We start from the raw sequence: 18,950 nt of genomic DNA, 5'->3' as shown, positions 1-18,950 counted from the left end.
TCGCACCTATCTGCCGGGTGCGTACAAACACTCCTGATACCAGCAGAGCATGCTGATACCTATGAGTATGAGTATGCCTGATACTCTGACTCTGAGAACACTCAGAACAATAATTATTGTTCTCAGCTGATACTATCAAAAGTACATAATAGCTGATCATAGAAATCTCTATTATGTACCGTACTCTTGACACTATCACTATCAGGGGTTAATGACCGATGCTCGGACGAATATCCACGTCGTGATTACGGCCTGATACTATTCTTAGTGTTGTAATACTATATATGTAGGAGTGTGTGCATGTGTGCATGCGTGCGTGCGCGCGCGCGTGTGTGTGTGTGTGCATGTGTGTGTGTGTGTGTGTGTGTGTGTGTGTGTGTGTGTGTGTGCGCGCGTCGTGTGTGTGTAGTGTCGTGTGTAGTGTGTGTGTGGTGTGTGTGTGTGTGTGTGTGTGTGTGTGTGTGTGTGTGCGCGTGCGCGCGCGTATATATGTATACCTGTTGAAATTTTCGTGATTGAATGTATATGAAATAAAATGATAAAAACCAGGCTTAAATTAAATATATTATAAAATTAATAAAATTAATAAATATAATAAAATAAAATATAATCCCAGGCTATAGCTTTATGTTTCCCTAAAAATCGTTGTAATTTTTTCTTTGCTTATTTATTACATTTATACTCCCACAATCAGCGAATAGACGCAAACGATGCCTCTTTTTTTATTAATTCACTTTCTTTTAAATCGTTGGCACAAAAAAGTGGACCTCCGCAGCCAGTGTGCGCGCGCACCCGTCGCACCCCCCTTCCTTACGGGCCCTGTTGATTTATACTAACATAGAGACTAGAGTTAGTATATATAGCGATAAGTGGTTGTCTTGTATTCTTAGTCTATGTTAACTATGAACAGCATAGGTATATATCTATTCCTGAATTGCATGAATTGTGTGGCACATTATTTGTCTGCTTGTTTATGTTACACGTAATTGTTCTAATTTTATGTCCGACGCCGCCTATGTACTGTTAAATTATCATTCAGGAGTATAATGTTGTAGTATCTTTTTGGTACTTATATATATATTCTATATATAATATATTATATATCTACTATAATAGTAATACATATATACATATATAATATATATGTATATAATCTATCTATATATATATACTATATAAATATATATATATATATAATTAAATCTTTTAATTCATATAATTCAAATACGAGCACATGTGCTAGATACTGATAAAAAAATTATGGATAGTGTAAAAACTGTTAAAATATTACAATTTAGTAACAGAAAAGTACTTGCAGCAATGACACCATCGTATCATAATTATTTCAATAAAAAATGGGTTTTATAGCAAAAAAATGCTATCATGGTTATTAAATTATATAGAATAACGAGGAGATTTTAATCTTGCAATCTTAATGAATTAATTTTAATCTTAATTAATCGTGTAATTGACATGAGTTGTTTTACGATACTGCCATAAAAATCACCAATTAGAAGCAACAACAGCTCAACTATAGAGCAACGTGATCTACACACACACGCGCGTACGTAAGCATACACAGGCATATAGGCACCCGCACGCACATACATACACACACATACTCACACACACGTATACACACACACACACACACACACACACACACACACACACACACACACACACACACACACACACACGCGCGCGCGCGCGCACGCACGCACACACGCACGTGCTATCTGATGTATCATATATGTTGTATTGTACATTGTGCGTTATAATTAACCAGGGGCGCTTCTAGCCAGGCGAAGCAGTGGGACTGTGCTCTGGCCTGGTATTCGTTGTTGTTTTTGTAATGACAAGGGCGCGATATATATATGCGTAGCCTCCCCGCCAAAATCCAGCCGGTAATGACGAAAACTGGTCGGATTGAGATGTCGCCGGCCAGTTTCGGAAACGTATAAATAGACACGGACGAAAGATCATAAGTTAGTTATTTCCCAGAGGAGATACGTTAGTCATTACCCAGATCAAACGTGAGTTATTACCTGGACTTTTCTATCAAGATGTAGCAGACGAAGACGAGAAACGAGGCCTAGGCTTGGGTGCCTAAATATATTTGTATTGTGTTTACTAATAAAGTCAGTATTTAAGAACAAATTCTGCGACTACATCATCTATACTGTTTGTTACAAGACTACGCTGTATTGCTCTATCCTGATGCGTGACACTACGAAACATCTCTACCATTTGCTAACTATACACTGCTACGAGTCCGGAGCAGAGATCAACGACCTCTTTCACGGTACAATATACCTCCATGCCAGTTAGTTTAAAACAGCAGTCATGCGTCCCCTGGCGAACCAAACACGTTTCGCTCGCCTGCCATTCTTTCCATCGGCCGCCTCCACGATCCATTCGCTGTGACGACGTGTTCCTGTGACGGCGTGTTGCCTGCATGTGACGTCGTGTTACCTGTCCTGTGAAGCCGTGTTACATTTGACGACATGAGGTGTAAATTCTACATCGTCGCTTTAGCAACCGCATTGATTCTCATCATCATGCATAGCGTGTTTCACCAAATGCCGCCGACAGAAAGCAGCAGCAGCAGCAGCAGCAGCAGCGACGCGCAGACATTTCACCTGCAGCTGATCGTGCTCAGTGCCGACCGTCCGCACAGCCTGCAGCGCCTCCTGAAGTCTATACGCGCCGCCCATTATGACGGCGACAGAGTCGCGCTGCGCGTGTGCGTCGACTTTCCGCGCAACGCCACCCGGCGGCCAGAACACGAAGCTTGCGTGCGCGCGGCGAAGGAGTTCAAGTTCCCGAATGGATCGACGAGCGTCGTCGCGCATGCGCACAATGTCGGCATGTACGCGCAGTGGTACGACTGCTGGCAGCAGACCGACCGACCGGGGCACTACGCCGTCATCATAGAAGACGACAACGAACTGTCGCCGTTCTTCTACCGCTGGCTGAAGGCGGCTCTGCAATTCTACGCCGACGACGCGTCCGTGTTTAGCGTGGCGCTGCAGCGCGGCATTCTCGTCGTCACTACCGGCAGAGCCGGTCGCATATGTCACAAATGCACCGACCCGGTGTTCGCCTACCGTCTCTTCGCGACAGGGGGCGCTGCACCACTTCCGAATCAGTGGCGCAAATTCCGGAAATGGGTGCACACGGTCTGGTCGGCGAACGGCACGGGAGACTTTATACCGTATATCCCCAATAAGAGGCTCATCACGAACGAGTGGGTGGCGACGGCGCACGTGCAGCGGCGCTCGATGCCCGAGTCGTACATGGTCTACTACTTGTGGCACCAAGGTCTCTACACCATATACCCGCGGATACCAGGGCGCGCTGCGTTCACCTGTAACCACCGTGAGTTGGGAATGAACTACAAGGAGAAGACGCAGACGACGGGAACGTGTGATTCTCCGCTGGTGATGGAATGGGATCCTGAGTACGTCAACTTCCCCCGGCGACCTATCCGCATAGGATGGAATGGACGGCCCGAGTTTACACAAGACTAGCGTGACGAGCGGTGTGCATTACAAGGGTAGAGCTGCTAGCGGTATACCTTACAAGGGTAGAGCTACTAGTGGTATACATTACAAGGGCAGAGCTACCAGTGGTATACATTACAAGGGTAAATGTGCTGGCAGTATAAATTAACATGGTATAGAGCTACTAACGGGCAACATACAGATGTCGCGTGACTATCTGTCTCTACGCCACTTCTACGTCACTATGTGATATTTGCACGCTGCATCCGACATGAGAACGGTGAAACACAGGCTAATCGGTTGGGCGAACCAAGTGTACCGATGCCATGGCATTATTCACATCGCACTATTATATCATATTATATTATTATATATATATATTATTTATATTATTACTATTATATTATATATTATATTCCTTTGAATCATTTGCCGTGATTTCTGGATCATAGGTCTGTGAATCTCTTGCGAATCTCACGCATTGCATTTCCACTTCCTGCACGCGTACGTCCTGGCTTCCCACGTAGCGGCAAAAGAACTGCACATCTAGCTGGTCATCTATGTTCACCAAGTCGATCGTGGTAATTATTACGTCACCGTAAATAGTACAAATAAACAAAATATTTCCACTTTTTCACGAAATATAAGTAATTCTGTTCACTTTTTATGGTTAAATTGCTGCATTATACTTCTTATTTTACTATATTGTTTGATTTGAACATACACTCGTGACTCATACATAGCCCATAGCAAGCAATTGATGTTAGGAACATAATATCAAATCGTCCAGGTTTTTTGGATTTTTAACTAGTTGAAAAACAATTTTATCAGGTAAGAATTTGACGATACGTTTATTCCCGTTAGTTCTTACTTTTAATGACAAAAAATTGCAACACACATTTTACAAATTTTACCATAGAAAATTCGTGACGTATAGTCAATTTAAACGCTATACGATTATCGCTATCACGCATTATTAATAAATAAATAAATAAATCGAATTGTCATGAATAATCTCAACAAAGTGTTAGTGGATGAAACTAACGGCTTCAGCACCAGCAAGCATAGCATTTCGGTATATAGGCAGACCGCCAAGCAGACGTGCACGGTCGCTGCTCCTTTTCACTGGTATTCTGTCAAGTACATTTTTGGCACGGCCACTAAGCGTGATTTAAGAACAGGTCGCCCCTCGCTTATTTCAAATGCAAATTCCGCTATGAAATTTAAAATACTTAGCCCGAGTATCAGTCTAGCTAGTACTAGTAAATGGCCGAGTATCTCCGCTTTTGCTTCGGCCGTCTACACTGACACAGATGTGTGTGCGCGCACGTGTGCGCCCGGATGTGGGTGTATACATTCACATGCATATATAGGTACAACTTATTCAGGTACTCATATACGTAACTCTAACCATAGATATATAATTATACAAAGTACAGTGTAAATATCTATAACTCGATCTAACGACCTATTCTTCACTCCACCTTTCTGGTTGCCGGCTGCCAGAAACGCTCGGGACAGCGGCTCGCGCGCGGAATCTAGGGTTGAGGTATGATAAACGCAGTCATGCGTCCCCTGTCGAACGAAACACGTTTTTCCCGCCTGACATTCGTTCCATATGCCGGCTTCACGATTCCGTGTTACAAGTGACGACGTGTAGCCAGGTTATCAGTCTACTAGTAAATGGCCGACTATCTTCGAATTTTGCTTCCGCCGTCTATATACTGACACAGATTGTAAAGCACATAGAAATAAAACTGCTGAATCATCATTACTCATGCTTCCATCTGATTAATCCGCACACACGCACGCACGCACGTACACGCACACGCAAACACACACGCACATACACACACACACACACACACACACACACACACACACACACACACACACACACACACACACACACACACACACACATACGTCACACACATGGACGACCCGAGTTTACACAAGACTAGCGTGACGAGCGGTGTGCATTACAAGGGTATAGAGCTGTTAGCGGTATAATACCTTACAAGGGTAGAGCTACTAGTGGTATACATTGCAAGGGCAGAGCTACCAGTGGTATACATTACAAGGGTAAAGCTGCTATAGCGGTATACATTACATGGGTATAGCTAACAGCGGTATACATTACAAGGGTATAAAGCTGCTATAGCGGTATACATTACAAGGGTAGAGCTGCTAGCGGTATATCTTACAAGGGTAGAGCTACTAGTGGTATACATTGCAAGGGCAGAGCTACCAGTGGTATACATTACAAGGGCAGAGCTACCAGTGGTATACATTACAAGGGTAGAGCTACCAGTGAGATACATTGCAAGGGTAGAGCTACCAGTGAGATACATTACAAGGGTATAGCTGCTGGCAGTATAAATTAACATGGGGAGCTACTAACGGGCAACATACAGATGTAGCGTGACTATCTGTCTCTACGCCACATCTACGTCACAATGTGGTATTTGCACGCTGCATCCGACATGAGAACGGTGACAACAGAAACACAGGCTAATCGGTTGGGCGAACCAAGTGTACCGATTCCATGGCATTATTCACATAGCACTGTTCCTTTCAATCATTTGCCGTGATTTTGGATCATAGCCAGGTCTGTGAATTTCTTGCGAATCTCACCCATTCATATCCAACTGCACATCTAGCTGGTTATTTATATGTTTACCAGGTCGATCGTGGTAATCATTGTTAAACGCGATATATGACCAGCGGTGTCACGCATTATAAATGAATAAATAAATAAACAAACAAACAATTGAATGAATGATTAAATAAATAAATAAATAAATAAATTTTTCCTATTGTCATGAATAATCTCTACAAAATGTTAGTGGACAAAACTAATGGCTGTATTAGATAGCATCCAGCAAGCATAGAATCTCGGTATAGGCAGACCGCCAAGCCGACGTGCACGGTCGCTCGATTCTTTCGTTCACTGCATGGTGACCTGTCAGATACATTTTATATACGGAAACGAAGCGTGACTTAAAAACGGTTTGCCTCGCGTGTAAACTCGTTTTCACAATCGCAATATACTGTATTATTGCTGCATTATATAATAAAAGACGGCCACGGTTGCAGGCATTCGTTCGGTCGTTTCATCCCCTCTCAGAAAATAACGCCAAGTAGGATTTCATCGCTGCAAATTAATCTCACAAATGAATGTATCGCTTTCTGATGTATCATGCATGATGATTCACTGTAAGTAACAAAAGTAATAAAAATAAAAATAATAAAATATAATATAATAAAATAAAATAAAATAAAATAAAATAAAAGTAAGTATAAGAAAAATCATTGGAAAACTCATACGCGGTGACCGCCGGTAAGTTGTTTTAGTGTAACAATTTGCCCCACGAGGTTTTTTTAATGTTCAAACCAACCAAGTGACAAACCAATCCCCGTGTGTACAAAAAACGTTGTAACATCAGGGACTATAACCCAACCAAAATCAGGGCCGTAGTCTCTGGGGGGCAATGGGGCAGCTCCCCCCCCTATTTTGGAGCAAAATTAAAAAATAAGCTTAGCTAATAATCGTAAATAACCCTAACGTGATTTTTTGGTCACTTATCCGTGAAAGCCTTGTCCCAGACGCACCCCTACCACACTAATACGGACGCCGAACAAAATCTGCGCCCGTCGCTCATCATTACACAGTGAAGTCATTAAATTTTGCCCCCTCCCCCTAGGAATTTGCTCCATCTACGGCCCTAAAAACACACTCGATACAGCGTAGAACGCCCTCTCTTGTCCAGTTTTTGAGAAAATGCAACTAACAACTTACCCGCGTAACAACTAGACCCGGCCCCTACTATAATTATGAACTACTACAACAGCTATGACTATACCTACGTCCTACGACGTAAAACAGCTTGTCGTAGAGCCTGGTCTGATTCTCCATGCCAAACAGAGTCAGCAAGCCCACTACGGGCATCACTCGTTATTCACATGATATAATCTCATTCTCACTGAAACTGCATATGCCCCAGTCCTTCACAATACATATTCTGTATATTCTGTTCGCAATAGGAAAATTTGTCTCATTATAGCGGCTAGAAATAAAAATAGTGTTGGGGGATAACAACTACACAGCTCCCGGTTCCTCTGTCAGTGGCATTTTTCTGAGGTGATCGCTATCAGGGCCGTAGGCTGAGCAAATTCCTAGGGGGGGGCAAAATTTCATGACTCAACTGTGTAATGATGAGGGGCGGGCGCAGTTCTTAATCGACGTCCATAGTGTGGTAGGGGTGGGTCTTAGACAAAGCTTTCACGGATAAGTGACCAAAAAATCACGTTAGGGCTATTTACGATTATTAGCTAAGCTTATTTTGTAATTTTGCTCCAAAATCTAGGAGGCGGCTGCCCCCTTGCCCCCCCCCCCACACACACACACAGGCTGCGGCCCTGGCTATATATGGTGGCCGTGCATGTGAACCGTCTGTATTTGCCAACCTTCCAGATTTAGTCTGGAGTTTCCAGATTTTGGGCTTCATCTCCATGTCTTCAGATTAGAGAGGAAAATCTCCAGATTTTCGCTGGTCTTCTTATTTATCAGAACCACCTTCTCAAGTGAATATTGTCAGTCTTTTTCTCATAGAATACGTATAAGCGATCCTCTTATTGTCCAATGGCAAACAAAAATTATTATAGGCCTAAACGTTCGTCAACCCGTTCAATGTTCATTCCGTGCATGAAAATTCCCGTTTTACACATAGGCCGACATTGTTTTTTTGAACCCTTCCAATATTTCCCTATCATATTTTTTTCCCTATCAATGGAATTCCTGTAAATAAATATCCAGATTAGAGCGGAAAATCTCCAGATGATATCAGAACCACCTTCCCAAGTGAATATTGTCAGTCTTTTTCTCATAGAATACGTAAGCGATCTTCTTATTGTCTAATTGCTAAAAAAACTTTTTTTTATTATAAACGTTCGTCAACTCGTTAAATGTTCATTCCGTGCATGAAAATTCCCGTTTTAAGACCTACACATAGGCCTACATTGTTTTTTTAAACCCTTCCAATACCCTATCAATAAAATTCCTGTAAATAAATATACGATGTTTATTGTTTTTAATGTTATATAATGTTTTTTGTGTTTTTTATGAAGTCCCTCAAGTGATGAAAAAATCTCCAGATTTTAGAAGTCCGGGGGTTGGCAGGTTCCAGGGATAATGGTCACGCCAGTGATGCCAACCCCCGGACTTCTAAAATCTGGAGATTTTTTCAAAAAACATTATATAACATTAAAAACAACAAACATCGTATATTTATTTACAGGAATTCCATTGATGCGCGCCCCAACGCGCACACGCACCCACGCACGCATAGGCCCTACACACACACAAATATAATTAATATATAATAGTATTTTATATCACATTAATTATAGCCTGTTGTTATGTACAACCGGCCAGTGCGGGTAAGTGTGTCAAGTGTAATATACAACTGCATGTCGCACAAGTGCATAGACTAGTGAAGCAAATCTGATTGTAAACGCGCGACCGGAACGGCCTGCTTTGCCCTGCAGCTGCAGTGCTTGCAGTACGACAGCGAAATTCTCGCGAGATTTGGCGTGATCTCGTGTATTATAGGTTGCTAAAGTGTATGTTTTTCTTCTTTTATTATTTCTGAAGTCGTAGTTACTTTTTGGTAGTAAAATACCTTCAATCACGGGTTGTAGAAGCAGCAAATAATAGGGAGTCTGACATTTAAAAGGTTTTGACTTTCAAGAAATCTAAAGAGAAAGTGTTTCGCTATTATATGGAAGTGGAAGTGACTGCGCTATTTGCAACTTGCAAACAAGTAAAAGTCAAACAGAGCAAGTGTTTGTCATGATTGGTTTTATGTTTCGATTATTTGATGCTGAGTCTGAGGAGCGAGCAAAGAACCGGAACGGCTGCATATCTAGCGTTCACTAGGCCTACATACTTTTATGCAGGTATAATTAAGGAACAGCGTAGCAAGATGGAAAAAGACGAGGATAGCATCGTGGGCACATATATGCCTAGTAGTAGTAGTAGTAATTTTGATGTGGATGTAATTAAAGTTGAAACAAGTACAGCAGTAATAGACGCAGAGTTAGGAGTAGGTATAAAACCTAAAAGTCAGCTGATGCTCCCTTCCTCCGATAAAAAGCAAGGAAGTAGGGCATCGCGGTGTACTAGAACGGTACCAACCCCAGGAGACAGAATCCAGGCTGATGTAACAGCAGTAGTCAAGGTAAGCATTGTTTGTACCTTGGTTTGGTGCTGTATTTGCAAATGTATAAAACCATTAAATGTCAATTCGTTGCTGTTAAATATGGTATAGACTATTAGAGTACGTAAATTGTAAGTTCCTAAATGTGTAACAATTTAGGAAGCATTATATTTTGACTTTAAAACACAATTTTTAGAGCTAATACTAATAGTAATAGTAATATTGTTTGTAGTGTAAAGCGCTACACTAAAAACAATGTTGCCTAAAAGTTGTGTTTAGCAAATCAGCTAGTCAATGTTAGCTACTACTACTACTACTACTACTAGTAGTAGTACTAATTCTTTTATATTATTATTCTAATTAAATATATATTGTTCGTTTTTCTTCAGAGGTTGGTTCGATCAGTAGAAGCCAAGCAACAACATGATGCTGATGAGGTGGTCAGGTTGAAACTGAGTGAAGAGCTTCAACAAGGCTATCGGATATTGAAAGAATTTATGTCAGATGTTAACAAATCTGTCAACAGGTGTGATATCATCTAATGAAATATATTTGTTCTTTATTAAATAATATACAGGGTTCTCCTCAGTCTTTTAACGTATGTCAGGTCCGATATGCCATCAAAGCTGAAACTAATTTACGACATCCTTAAAATCCTCTAACATTTCCTCTAACATGCTTTAAAAGGATACAACATCCTAGAATTTTAGGGTATATTATGATAGTAGGTGGATAAATAATAGTATATACCTACAAATTTCACCTACAGGCCTTATGAAATTCTTTTGGACAATTGGTATTTAAGTAGTGCATACATAAAAATTTTTAATAGTGATGTGAATGTGTTTCCATTGGATTTTGTTAATGTTTGAAATTGTTAATTTTTTCCTGCTTTTTGTGTCCTAATTTTTGGTCTTAAAATGCTCTTCCAGTCATATTTATTTTACAAAACGTTGTTTTTTATCCAGAAAATTTGCAGTTTTATTACATTGGCATTTGTAAATCGATAGATTTTAAGATTTCAACTTTTTTGAATTTTTTATTTTTCTTGACTTGGTAATAAACTGTAGTCTTAAATGTAACATTTGGACCACATTCACTGATTGACTGAGAAATTTCATCTGTATAAACGTTTATTGTGTTAAATTAAATCATCAATGCTTTTATTTCAAGTACATTATAAAAACAACAGAACAATATTGGAACTTTTGTTAATGTTTCTTTTGATATTCTATCATCAAATAGAGTTTTATTATGAAAAGCCCAGGTTATGCAATGAATTTTGTTTAAAAAGATGTGACTTAGATTACACACTTCCTAAGCAATGCTGAGCATATCAACCTTTGATGTAGGCATATAATATTAGATCAAATTTCCACTAATCAGAGTGTAACACCCTACAGTAACTTTTACTCAACTACAGGATCTTACAGTATAGGATCATGAGTGAGTACCAACGGCGGCACCTCTCCTTTAAATGGCCATCTTTTTAATTCTGTTTTTTTTTCGAAGTTCAAATATGTTCATACTAATTTTGAGGAACCGATTTTGTTGTGCGATGCAGACTGTTTATGGATGAAGTGGATGTCGAGGAACTACAGCTATGGGACTACCACGAACGAGTGAAAGACCCAATATGGCTGAAAAAAAGTACGTTTGCTCCTATGTTAAAATGTTCTATTTCTATTATTAGTCATGGACTTTTGAAGTAGCAATGCTGTATAATCAGGTTTTCACAAAAATATTTATGCTGCATTTAATGTTCTTTGCTTTGTCTTTGCATGCCAGAGTATTAATTGTTATCCTTCATTGATAGTCAGATACAGAAACACCTGGCTTTACGTACATAAGTAATCTGTAAAAAAAAAAAAGTGTTTGTAACATGAAAATCTGTAAGGTCAGTCATATTTTCATGTTGGCTTCTATTATATAATTGGAGACGCATTCTTTGGGAAAATATTTCAGCTAAATGATGTAATAGACAGGCAATTATGAAAGCAAGTAAAGTTGTTTAATACAGTAAAACTTGCATTTAAGTCATCATCGTCTAACTCGTCTCGCATAAGTCGACATGAAAGTCAAAGTCCTGATTTCCTCTTATAATAAATCCATTGGAATAGCCTCGCCTAAGTCGTCATTTACAAGCCGTCATGTGTAAGTTGGCGCTCTCAGACAGGTCCCATGTAATACAAACAACAGTAATTTCCCGATCTGTAAGTCGTCACTGTAAGATTGCGCTATAACGGGGCCGCACTATATATATATATATATATATATATCACTAGAAAGCTGAGACGCAACCGAGAGATCATATTAATTATTCATGTAGATATGAAGCCTGGCGAAATATTAACTTGACACTCTCCAAGTCGTCGAAATACCGGCTTTGTAAATTGCCAAAATGACGATGTATACGCATAAGTCGTCATTTTGGCAACTTACATATATATAAGTTGACAAAATGACGACTTACCCGTAAGTCGTCATTTTCGTAAGTCGACACAAAAATGCTGGTCCCAAAAGTATCGACTTATGCGAGTTTTACTGTACATATATTTGTCTAATTATGTAACACAATGTCATACATAATAATGCTGGAAGGGAAAGGGGGTACAAAATCAGAATTACTGGGAGATGGAGGTAGGGGCACTATTGGCAGTTGGCCCATGTTCATCATCACATTCACCAAGTTTTTCAGGAACCTGCTCTGATCTGGAGGCCAAAATTATCTAAAGTTGTTTTGCCGTTTATTGTGGATCTTCTCTTTGTACAGCTGCCCTTAGCAGCTGAGGCCATTGTGAATAACTGCCTTGAAATGAGTAACATTAAGGGCACACACACAATGCTAGTTTATGTGCTTTAAGATAAACCTGGAATATACTGGATGTAGAGAGGCTGATTGCAGGAACATACGTTTTAAGCACCGTGTGGGTCAAACGTGACTAATGTGATAACGATATTTACACATATTAAAGATGACCCACCCAACGTGTTGGCAGCTGGTTGCATATTTATCTAAATTTTATTTGTGGTAATTACAACACTCAATCTTTTCAAAAATTAGGTAAGAGCACATTTTCGTTTCATAACATGAGTAAACAGGCCATGATTTACAATTACGTATGTGCGAATTTATGTGACCTGAGTTGTCGTATTATGCAGGGTATTACTGTAGTTAAAATGCATATAGTATGGTGTTTCTTTGTTTGTTTTCAGTGAAGCAGAAGTTTGATGACTTTACCTATCAGTCTATAACAGACTTTGTTGCCGACTTTCGCCGAATGGTTGAGAATTGTCTGCGATATAATGGGCCTGATCACGTTATTTCAAAGAAAGCGAATAGACTTAACACCATGTTGGAGCAGAAACTCGCATTGCTGAGCTGGTATGCATTTTGTAAAGCTATTTACATAGCATGACATAATGATACTATGTGTTTGTTTTAAAAGGTTAAACTGTGTTGGTTATTCTATTATAATGCTTTGCGTTTTGGTACTACACACTTATGTCCCCTGCTATAGTATTTTCTTTTTTCTCATTCATAGGCATGTGAGAGAAAAGACAAGCTTGGAAGCCACATCTGCAGTGTATGGGTCAACTTCTCCCAAGTTATCAAGTGAGTTGTTATATGAGGCTAGATTCTTTGTTTATAAATTATACGAGACTGCAGCCAGTATAGAGGCAATGTGTGATTGTATAATTTATCACACAGAATGTAGTTGGCAATGATAGGAATCGGCTAGAATTTCAAAATCGATTATCAGTTACACACCAATAAACACGGATAATTGGTTAATCATCATAATGCATGCATGACCTTATTATATCTGACCTTAAACTAACAGAGCCAGCCTGTTTCTGTAGTATTGCTTCATAGGGGTATTAATATAGCTTCTGCAAGCTATAAAGCTTCAGAGTAATAAAATATGTTTATGAGGCTTATTGCACCAATATTTTATTTATATGTATTTGTCATAATATTTTTTTGACTCCATTATCTTGAAAAGGGTAGAAATACTACTATATTCTATTATCGCTAATTAGTTAATAACACACACATAAGTATCAAGCATTTTTTTATATGCCATGTTGAGCAAAATTGACAAATTTTTTTATAATGGTAGTGTCAGGATAAACCGTAATTTTAACGATTTTCCAGTGAAATTTGAACAACTAAAGAAGTAAAAGAGCGAGCACTGGGGAAGTTTGCTGTGTTATTCTTACTCCCAATAGCTAACTTTGATGATCAATTAGTTGTTCTCAAAATCGATTAGCTAGTTGGTGGCTGCAACGATCAACTTTTGATTATAATCGACCGTCAGAGCATCACTAGTTGACAATATTTTGCAAGATAGATATCACAACTTTCTAAGGCCTAAAAAAAGACGTTTGTTTCCGCTAACCCGACCGAGTGCATTTTAAACCCCTGTGTCAAAACTTTTTATTGTGATCGGCCAAAAAAAACTTTTTAATAAAAAAAATCCTAACGTGATATCGATCGGTGATTGCATTGATTTGACTTTGAAGTCATTGTATGGGCTGTTATAAGCATAAAACAAGTATAGTTGGAATACCAAAAAAATATTTGATAAAAAAAGTTTTGCCTGCCTACCGTGTCCAATTTTTTTCCAGCTCATTAGCTGAAACAAACATCTTTTTTTCTTAGGCCTAATCAGATATATACTTTGAAATGAACTGAATCGTGTATTTGCAGGTTGTGGCTTCACTGGTACTAGGAAGAGAAAAGTGATTGTTCCCAATGATAACTCGCACCTGGTACAGCAGCTGCGGGAAGAGGAGCGTGAGAAGAAGAAGCAGCAGAGATTGCAGACAATGGAGGAGAAGAGGAAGGCAACAGAGGCTGCAGAGCAGGAGGCCCTTGATTGGGACAACAACTTACTGAAGGAGCCAATCAGGATGCAGATGATGACCTGCTGGGAGGTGGGCTGCTGCTGCTATATTGTAATAAGCCCCTATCCGCTTCTTTTATGCCTTGTGAAAACCTATCTATCTATTTCAGCTACATCTATCCCTAGTAAATGTGGGTTTTTAACTGCTGGGTATATTTGCAACAACCCTTACTAGCGAGAATAATAAGTTGACATGTTAATTTTCATGAAAAAAACATGCAAATGCAATTTTCACCTGAAGAGTTACCATTATTATTTCATATCTGGTAAGACAAATTAATCATTATATAATTGACAATCAGACCTTGTGTTTAAGGTTACTACATTATCAAAACGCACTTTTTGTTTGGTTTTTGTTTGTTTTATTTTTCGTGTTTTATTTTTCATTAATTCAACTTATAAACTCGAAGATAAACGCAAACGGTTGTAAACATCACGGACATTGCCGGAAGTCGGTTCACATGTTTATAACGACTGTCGCAAAGCGCTCTAGAACAACGAATGTGATTGGTTGTATTTTTAGCTCATCTGACATAGTCAGATGCAGCTTGTAGAATCGCATGATCGTCCGTGCGTCCGTGCGTCCGTCCGTGCGTCCGTCCGTGCGTCCGTCCGTGCGTCCGTCAACAGTTGGGCACAAATCTTAACCGCTCGACGTACGGTCACGATATTCGGGACGTGGGGGGGGGGGATCCGAAAACGAGTTGGGATGTCGAAGCTGGGGTCAAAGGTCAAAGGTCAAGAGGTGTAAAAGAAGGGGGAACATTAATTCCCTCCTTAACTTAAGGTATAGGGAGGAAATCAAGAATATGGCGGCACAAATCTAAACGGCTTGACCTAGGCTCGTGGATAGTCGGTGTATAGCATCATGGTAGGAAAAGCCATCACTGTGCGAAATTGGAGGTCACAGGTCAAAGGTCAATGGGCAAGGGCAGATTTTAGACATTTTCTGAGGACATGGTCTGACGGAGCGATTGAAAAACTTTTTTGTTTCAGCGTGACCTAGCATTTTTATGGCTTTATTGAAAGGAGCATGAAATGTCCCTTCTGCTGACATCGAAGGAGTAAGTGTCGGATAAACCTTTTGACCTCAAGAGGAGGGTTAAACATGGATTTGTTAACTGTTACTGTGTTAGAAAGAATTTTGACGCCGGGTTTGCTAGTAGAATCATACATGCCTGGATGTATGAGGCTACAATGTCACAGTGAAATTTCAAAGGCTAAATTTGGTTAAAGAAGGTGTATGTTTCCTTAAAATCGTATAATTACTATGTCATTTTCTGTACTGTCAGTATGTTACATGTAACGTATGCCACTGCCAGTGGCTGCTGCCAGTGCATGTGTTGGTGCAGTTTTTGCCTGCGTTAATTGCTTACAGGTGGCAGCTCTCTATTGCAATTTGCAGCCTGTAGGCTTGCGTAGGTAATGGATGATGCTTACCTATTCTGTCTTGCAAATAGTTGTTGCTACTACGTATGATGGGAGCTTCCATCTTTAATCTGAAGACACTTAAACGTACGCGCCATCGTCGTGGCAACTTTCATAACGATCCCAACGAACATTCTTTTGAGAAGGTTCCTGTACCATCCTCTGTGCATTCCACTGTTTCGGCGTGTATGTGAAACACATTTGGGCTAACAGGGTTTACTAGAATCCCACCACTCCACCACAGTCACCGCAGTAGACGTTAGATGAGCGCTGTCGCTCTGCGGCACTTGTTAGATAAAGTTTTAATAGTCTGCTTTGAAAAATTGAGTGTTGTTCCTTTTTGACTAAACATGCTAAATGTGTGATTCAAGTTATCCACATGTTCAAGAACTGATATTTTGTTAGATGAAAAAAAATCACCTAAAAAATGTCAAAATTAAGAGTACAAATGCAGAGCTAATTTTTATCCCAAAATGCTGGAAATGGCATTTCATGAAGTCTAGTTTTCAATTTTTTTCCGGGGGAGCATGCCCCGAACCCCCCTAGTTTGCTGTGGGCACTCCGAAGCAAATCACACACCTCAGCGAGCCAAGGTGTGCGATTTTTTACTCGCCTGCCTTTTCCAAAACACAAGGACTGGACAATATCTCGCTTTCTGTCTGTGTACCGCAATGCGTAACGTATCATAACCTCTCTATCGTAATATGTATTGTGTCGTATCCTTCATATCAAGATACATATTGCATCGTGACTCTATTGTATCTTTACACCTCTAGTGCATATTATTGTGTTATTAAGTATGCGTACTATTATAGTCATGCTTGTTATCATTAATCCAACAATGTTTATTGACTGTTTAAAATTTCAGCTTCCACAGATCTGTCATTTCTTCTATCTGACCCAAGAGGCTCTAAACATGCCCCTGCTAAACACATATGAGTTGGAGCGTTGCCTGGCCATGCCAAGAGAGAGCAGTATGCTGGCCATGATTATGACAACGCTACTTTGCTCACCATCCCAGAGGCCAAAGTATGTGTGGCTGCAGCGCTTGGATCACGCATGCTTATATTTGCATTGTAATAATAGTCGATGACCACTGTCATGTATATAGGTTGGTAAGGTTAAGTGCGTCAGAAGAACTAATGTATTGTAAAAATTGACCTATCCAGCTAAGTGAGATATCATGCTTCATTGAATATTTGGTCTGTAAAGCTAAACCAGTTTGTAGGTATTTTCCACACGTATTCATTAAAGTGTTGTCGATTTTGCCGGAATTAGTTGTCTAGCATTAGCTTTGAGACATCCTGCCACAATAATGATTGGATCGAGTTACTTGTCAATCTTGTTAGACAGAGTGGTAGTGGGTTATTGGAATTCTCATTCTGCATTCGCACATGTTTGGTTTTTTCCTCATTTTCCTGATAGACTGGACAGGAAGCCACCGATGCCTTACCGAATCTGGTCCAAACGCCTAAAGAAGAGAGTTGCACAGTGGTACAAAATGTTGTGTGAAAAGGGTTATGACATAGAAAAGGTGTGCACGAAGTTTGGATTTGACACGAAACTGTTTGACGTCCTAGGTAAGAATAAAAAATGTATTGCAAGGTCAACGGAATTTAATCGAAAGTGTGTGTACTGTGTCATCATGAATAGTTTCTGTATTATGCTTATGACTAGCTCGAAGGTTATTTATTTAGGCAGGCTATGTTACTGGTATTTTTGTGACAGTTTCAAACAGCAATGCCGTATTTGTGTATTTTCTATTGGCTAATCGCTGTGTGTCACTAATTCTACTCAGGCGAGTGTGATCCACTGGAAGAGCAGGAGTTTCATGAGCTGAACTACATTGAGCGGGTGTGGATCGTGAAGTCTCTCTGCGATTATTGCCTGGTCAGTCGTTTGCTTTTGTTTTCGTAACTTGATTGCCGTTGCCATTATAATAATAGGGTGTGTTAGGTGTCAGTTCACATTTTCACCAGAAGATGGTGCATGTGAGAATGATTAATGCTGTGGTCTCATAGAGACGCAATTTGAACTTGTAAACGGCCCCCTTCTCCCTGCACATCCTCCTCTTTCTCGTCCTCCTTTCCCTCACTCACCTGACAGGTGTTAGTCTTCATCTATGTCTCACTGGGTATGAGAGGTTTTGGCTGCAGCAGCAGTAGCGAGTATTTGAGCAGGCGCTGTATCGGCTGATGAAAAAGTTAATGACAGTTGACGTCTAACCATTTTTAGCTCAGCTGACGAAGTCAGATGCAGCTTGTAGAATCGCATGAGCGTGCGTCCGTCCGTCCGTGTGTCCGTCCGTCCGTGTGTCAACAGTTATGGCACAAATCTTAACCGCTCGACGTACGGTCTTGTTATTCGGGACGTCGGGGGGGATCGCGAAACGAACTCGGGATGTCGAGTTTGGGGGTCAAGGGTCAAAGGTCAAGATGTGTCAATGGAGGTGGAATATTTCTCCCTTAACTTAAGGTATAGGAAGAAATACGGATTGTTGCACAAATCTCAACGGCTTGACCTACGCTCTTAATATTCGATGTATAGTGCGATGGGGAGGAAACGCATCATCAGCGCGAAATTGGAGGTCACAGGTCAAAGGGCAGGGGGGAAAGGTCAGATATCAGACATTTTCTGAGGACATGGTCTAACGGACCGAGTGCAAAACTTTTTTGTTTCAGCGCTGACCTACCATTTTTATCACTTTATTGAAAGGACCATGAAATGTGCTTTTCGCTGACATGCGAAGAGTAAGTGTCTAATAACTTTTTGACCCTCAAGAGGAGGGATAAACACGGATTTGTTGACTGTTAGCAAAGGACTGAACTGCTTTTGCTATTAGAGCCCCTACTCCCATCCTCGCCCTCCCCCTCTCCCTCTCCTTC

General features: G+C 40.3%; 2 protein-coding genes across 2 annotated transcripts in view; both read left to right on the top strand.

The window, feature by feature from the left end:
• The first annotated feature begins 9,104 nt into the window (after positions 1-9,104).
• On the top strand, positions 9,105-18,345 carry LOC106815229 (uncharacterized protein KIAA2026-like). Its single transcript, XM_014819661.1, has 9 exons — positions 9,105-9,748; positions 10,117-10,253; positions 11,292-11,377; positions 12,944-13,112; positions 13,273-13,343; positions 14,442-14,668; positions 16,934-17,094; positions 17,491-17,645; positions 17,864-18,345. Exons 1-9 carry the CDS (start codon positions 9,389-9,391, stop codon positions 17,980-17,982), a joined length of 1,485 nt encoding a protein of 494 aa, XP_014675147.1. The 5' UTR covers positions 9,105-9,388; the 3' UTR covers positions 17,983-18,345.
• LOC106815207 (uncharacterized protein KIAA2026-like) overlaps positions 17,869-18,950 on the top strand; it is a gene marked incomplete in the record, with an annotated part of 9,821 nt that continues 8,739 nt past the window's right edge. Inside the window, 1 exon segment of the mRNA XM_014819639.1 lies at positions 17,869-17,955.

Source organism: Priapulus caudatus, unplaced genomic scaffold (assembly GCF_000485595.1).
Source record: "Priapulus caudatus unplaced genomic scaffold, Priapulus_caudatus-5.0.1 Scaffold28, whole genome shotgun sequence".
NCBI classification, from domain to species: domain Eukaryota; kingdom Metazoa; phylum Priapulida; class Priapulimorpha; order Priapulimorphida; family Priapulidae; genus Priapulus; species Priapulus caudatus.
Note: the sequence above shows the minus strand (reverse complement) of the source record. Positions and strands in the feature narration are given on the sequence as shown.

Coding starts and splice junctions, on each gene's coding strand:
- LOC106815229 (XM_014819661.1), top strand. CDS start 9,389: ATGCTGAGTCTGAGGAGCGAGCAAAGAACCGGAACGGCTGCATATCTA. Junction 13,113..13,272: donor AAACTCGCATTGCTGAGCTG/GTATGCATTTTG, acceptor TCTCATTCATAG/GCATGTGAGAGAAAAGACAA. Junction 17,095..17,490: donor TCACCATCCCAGAGGCCAAA/GTATGTGTGGCT, acceptor TTTTCCTGATAG/ACTGGACAGGAAGCCACCGA.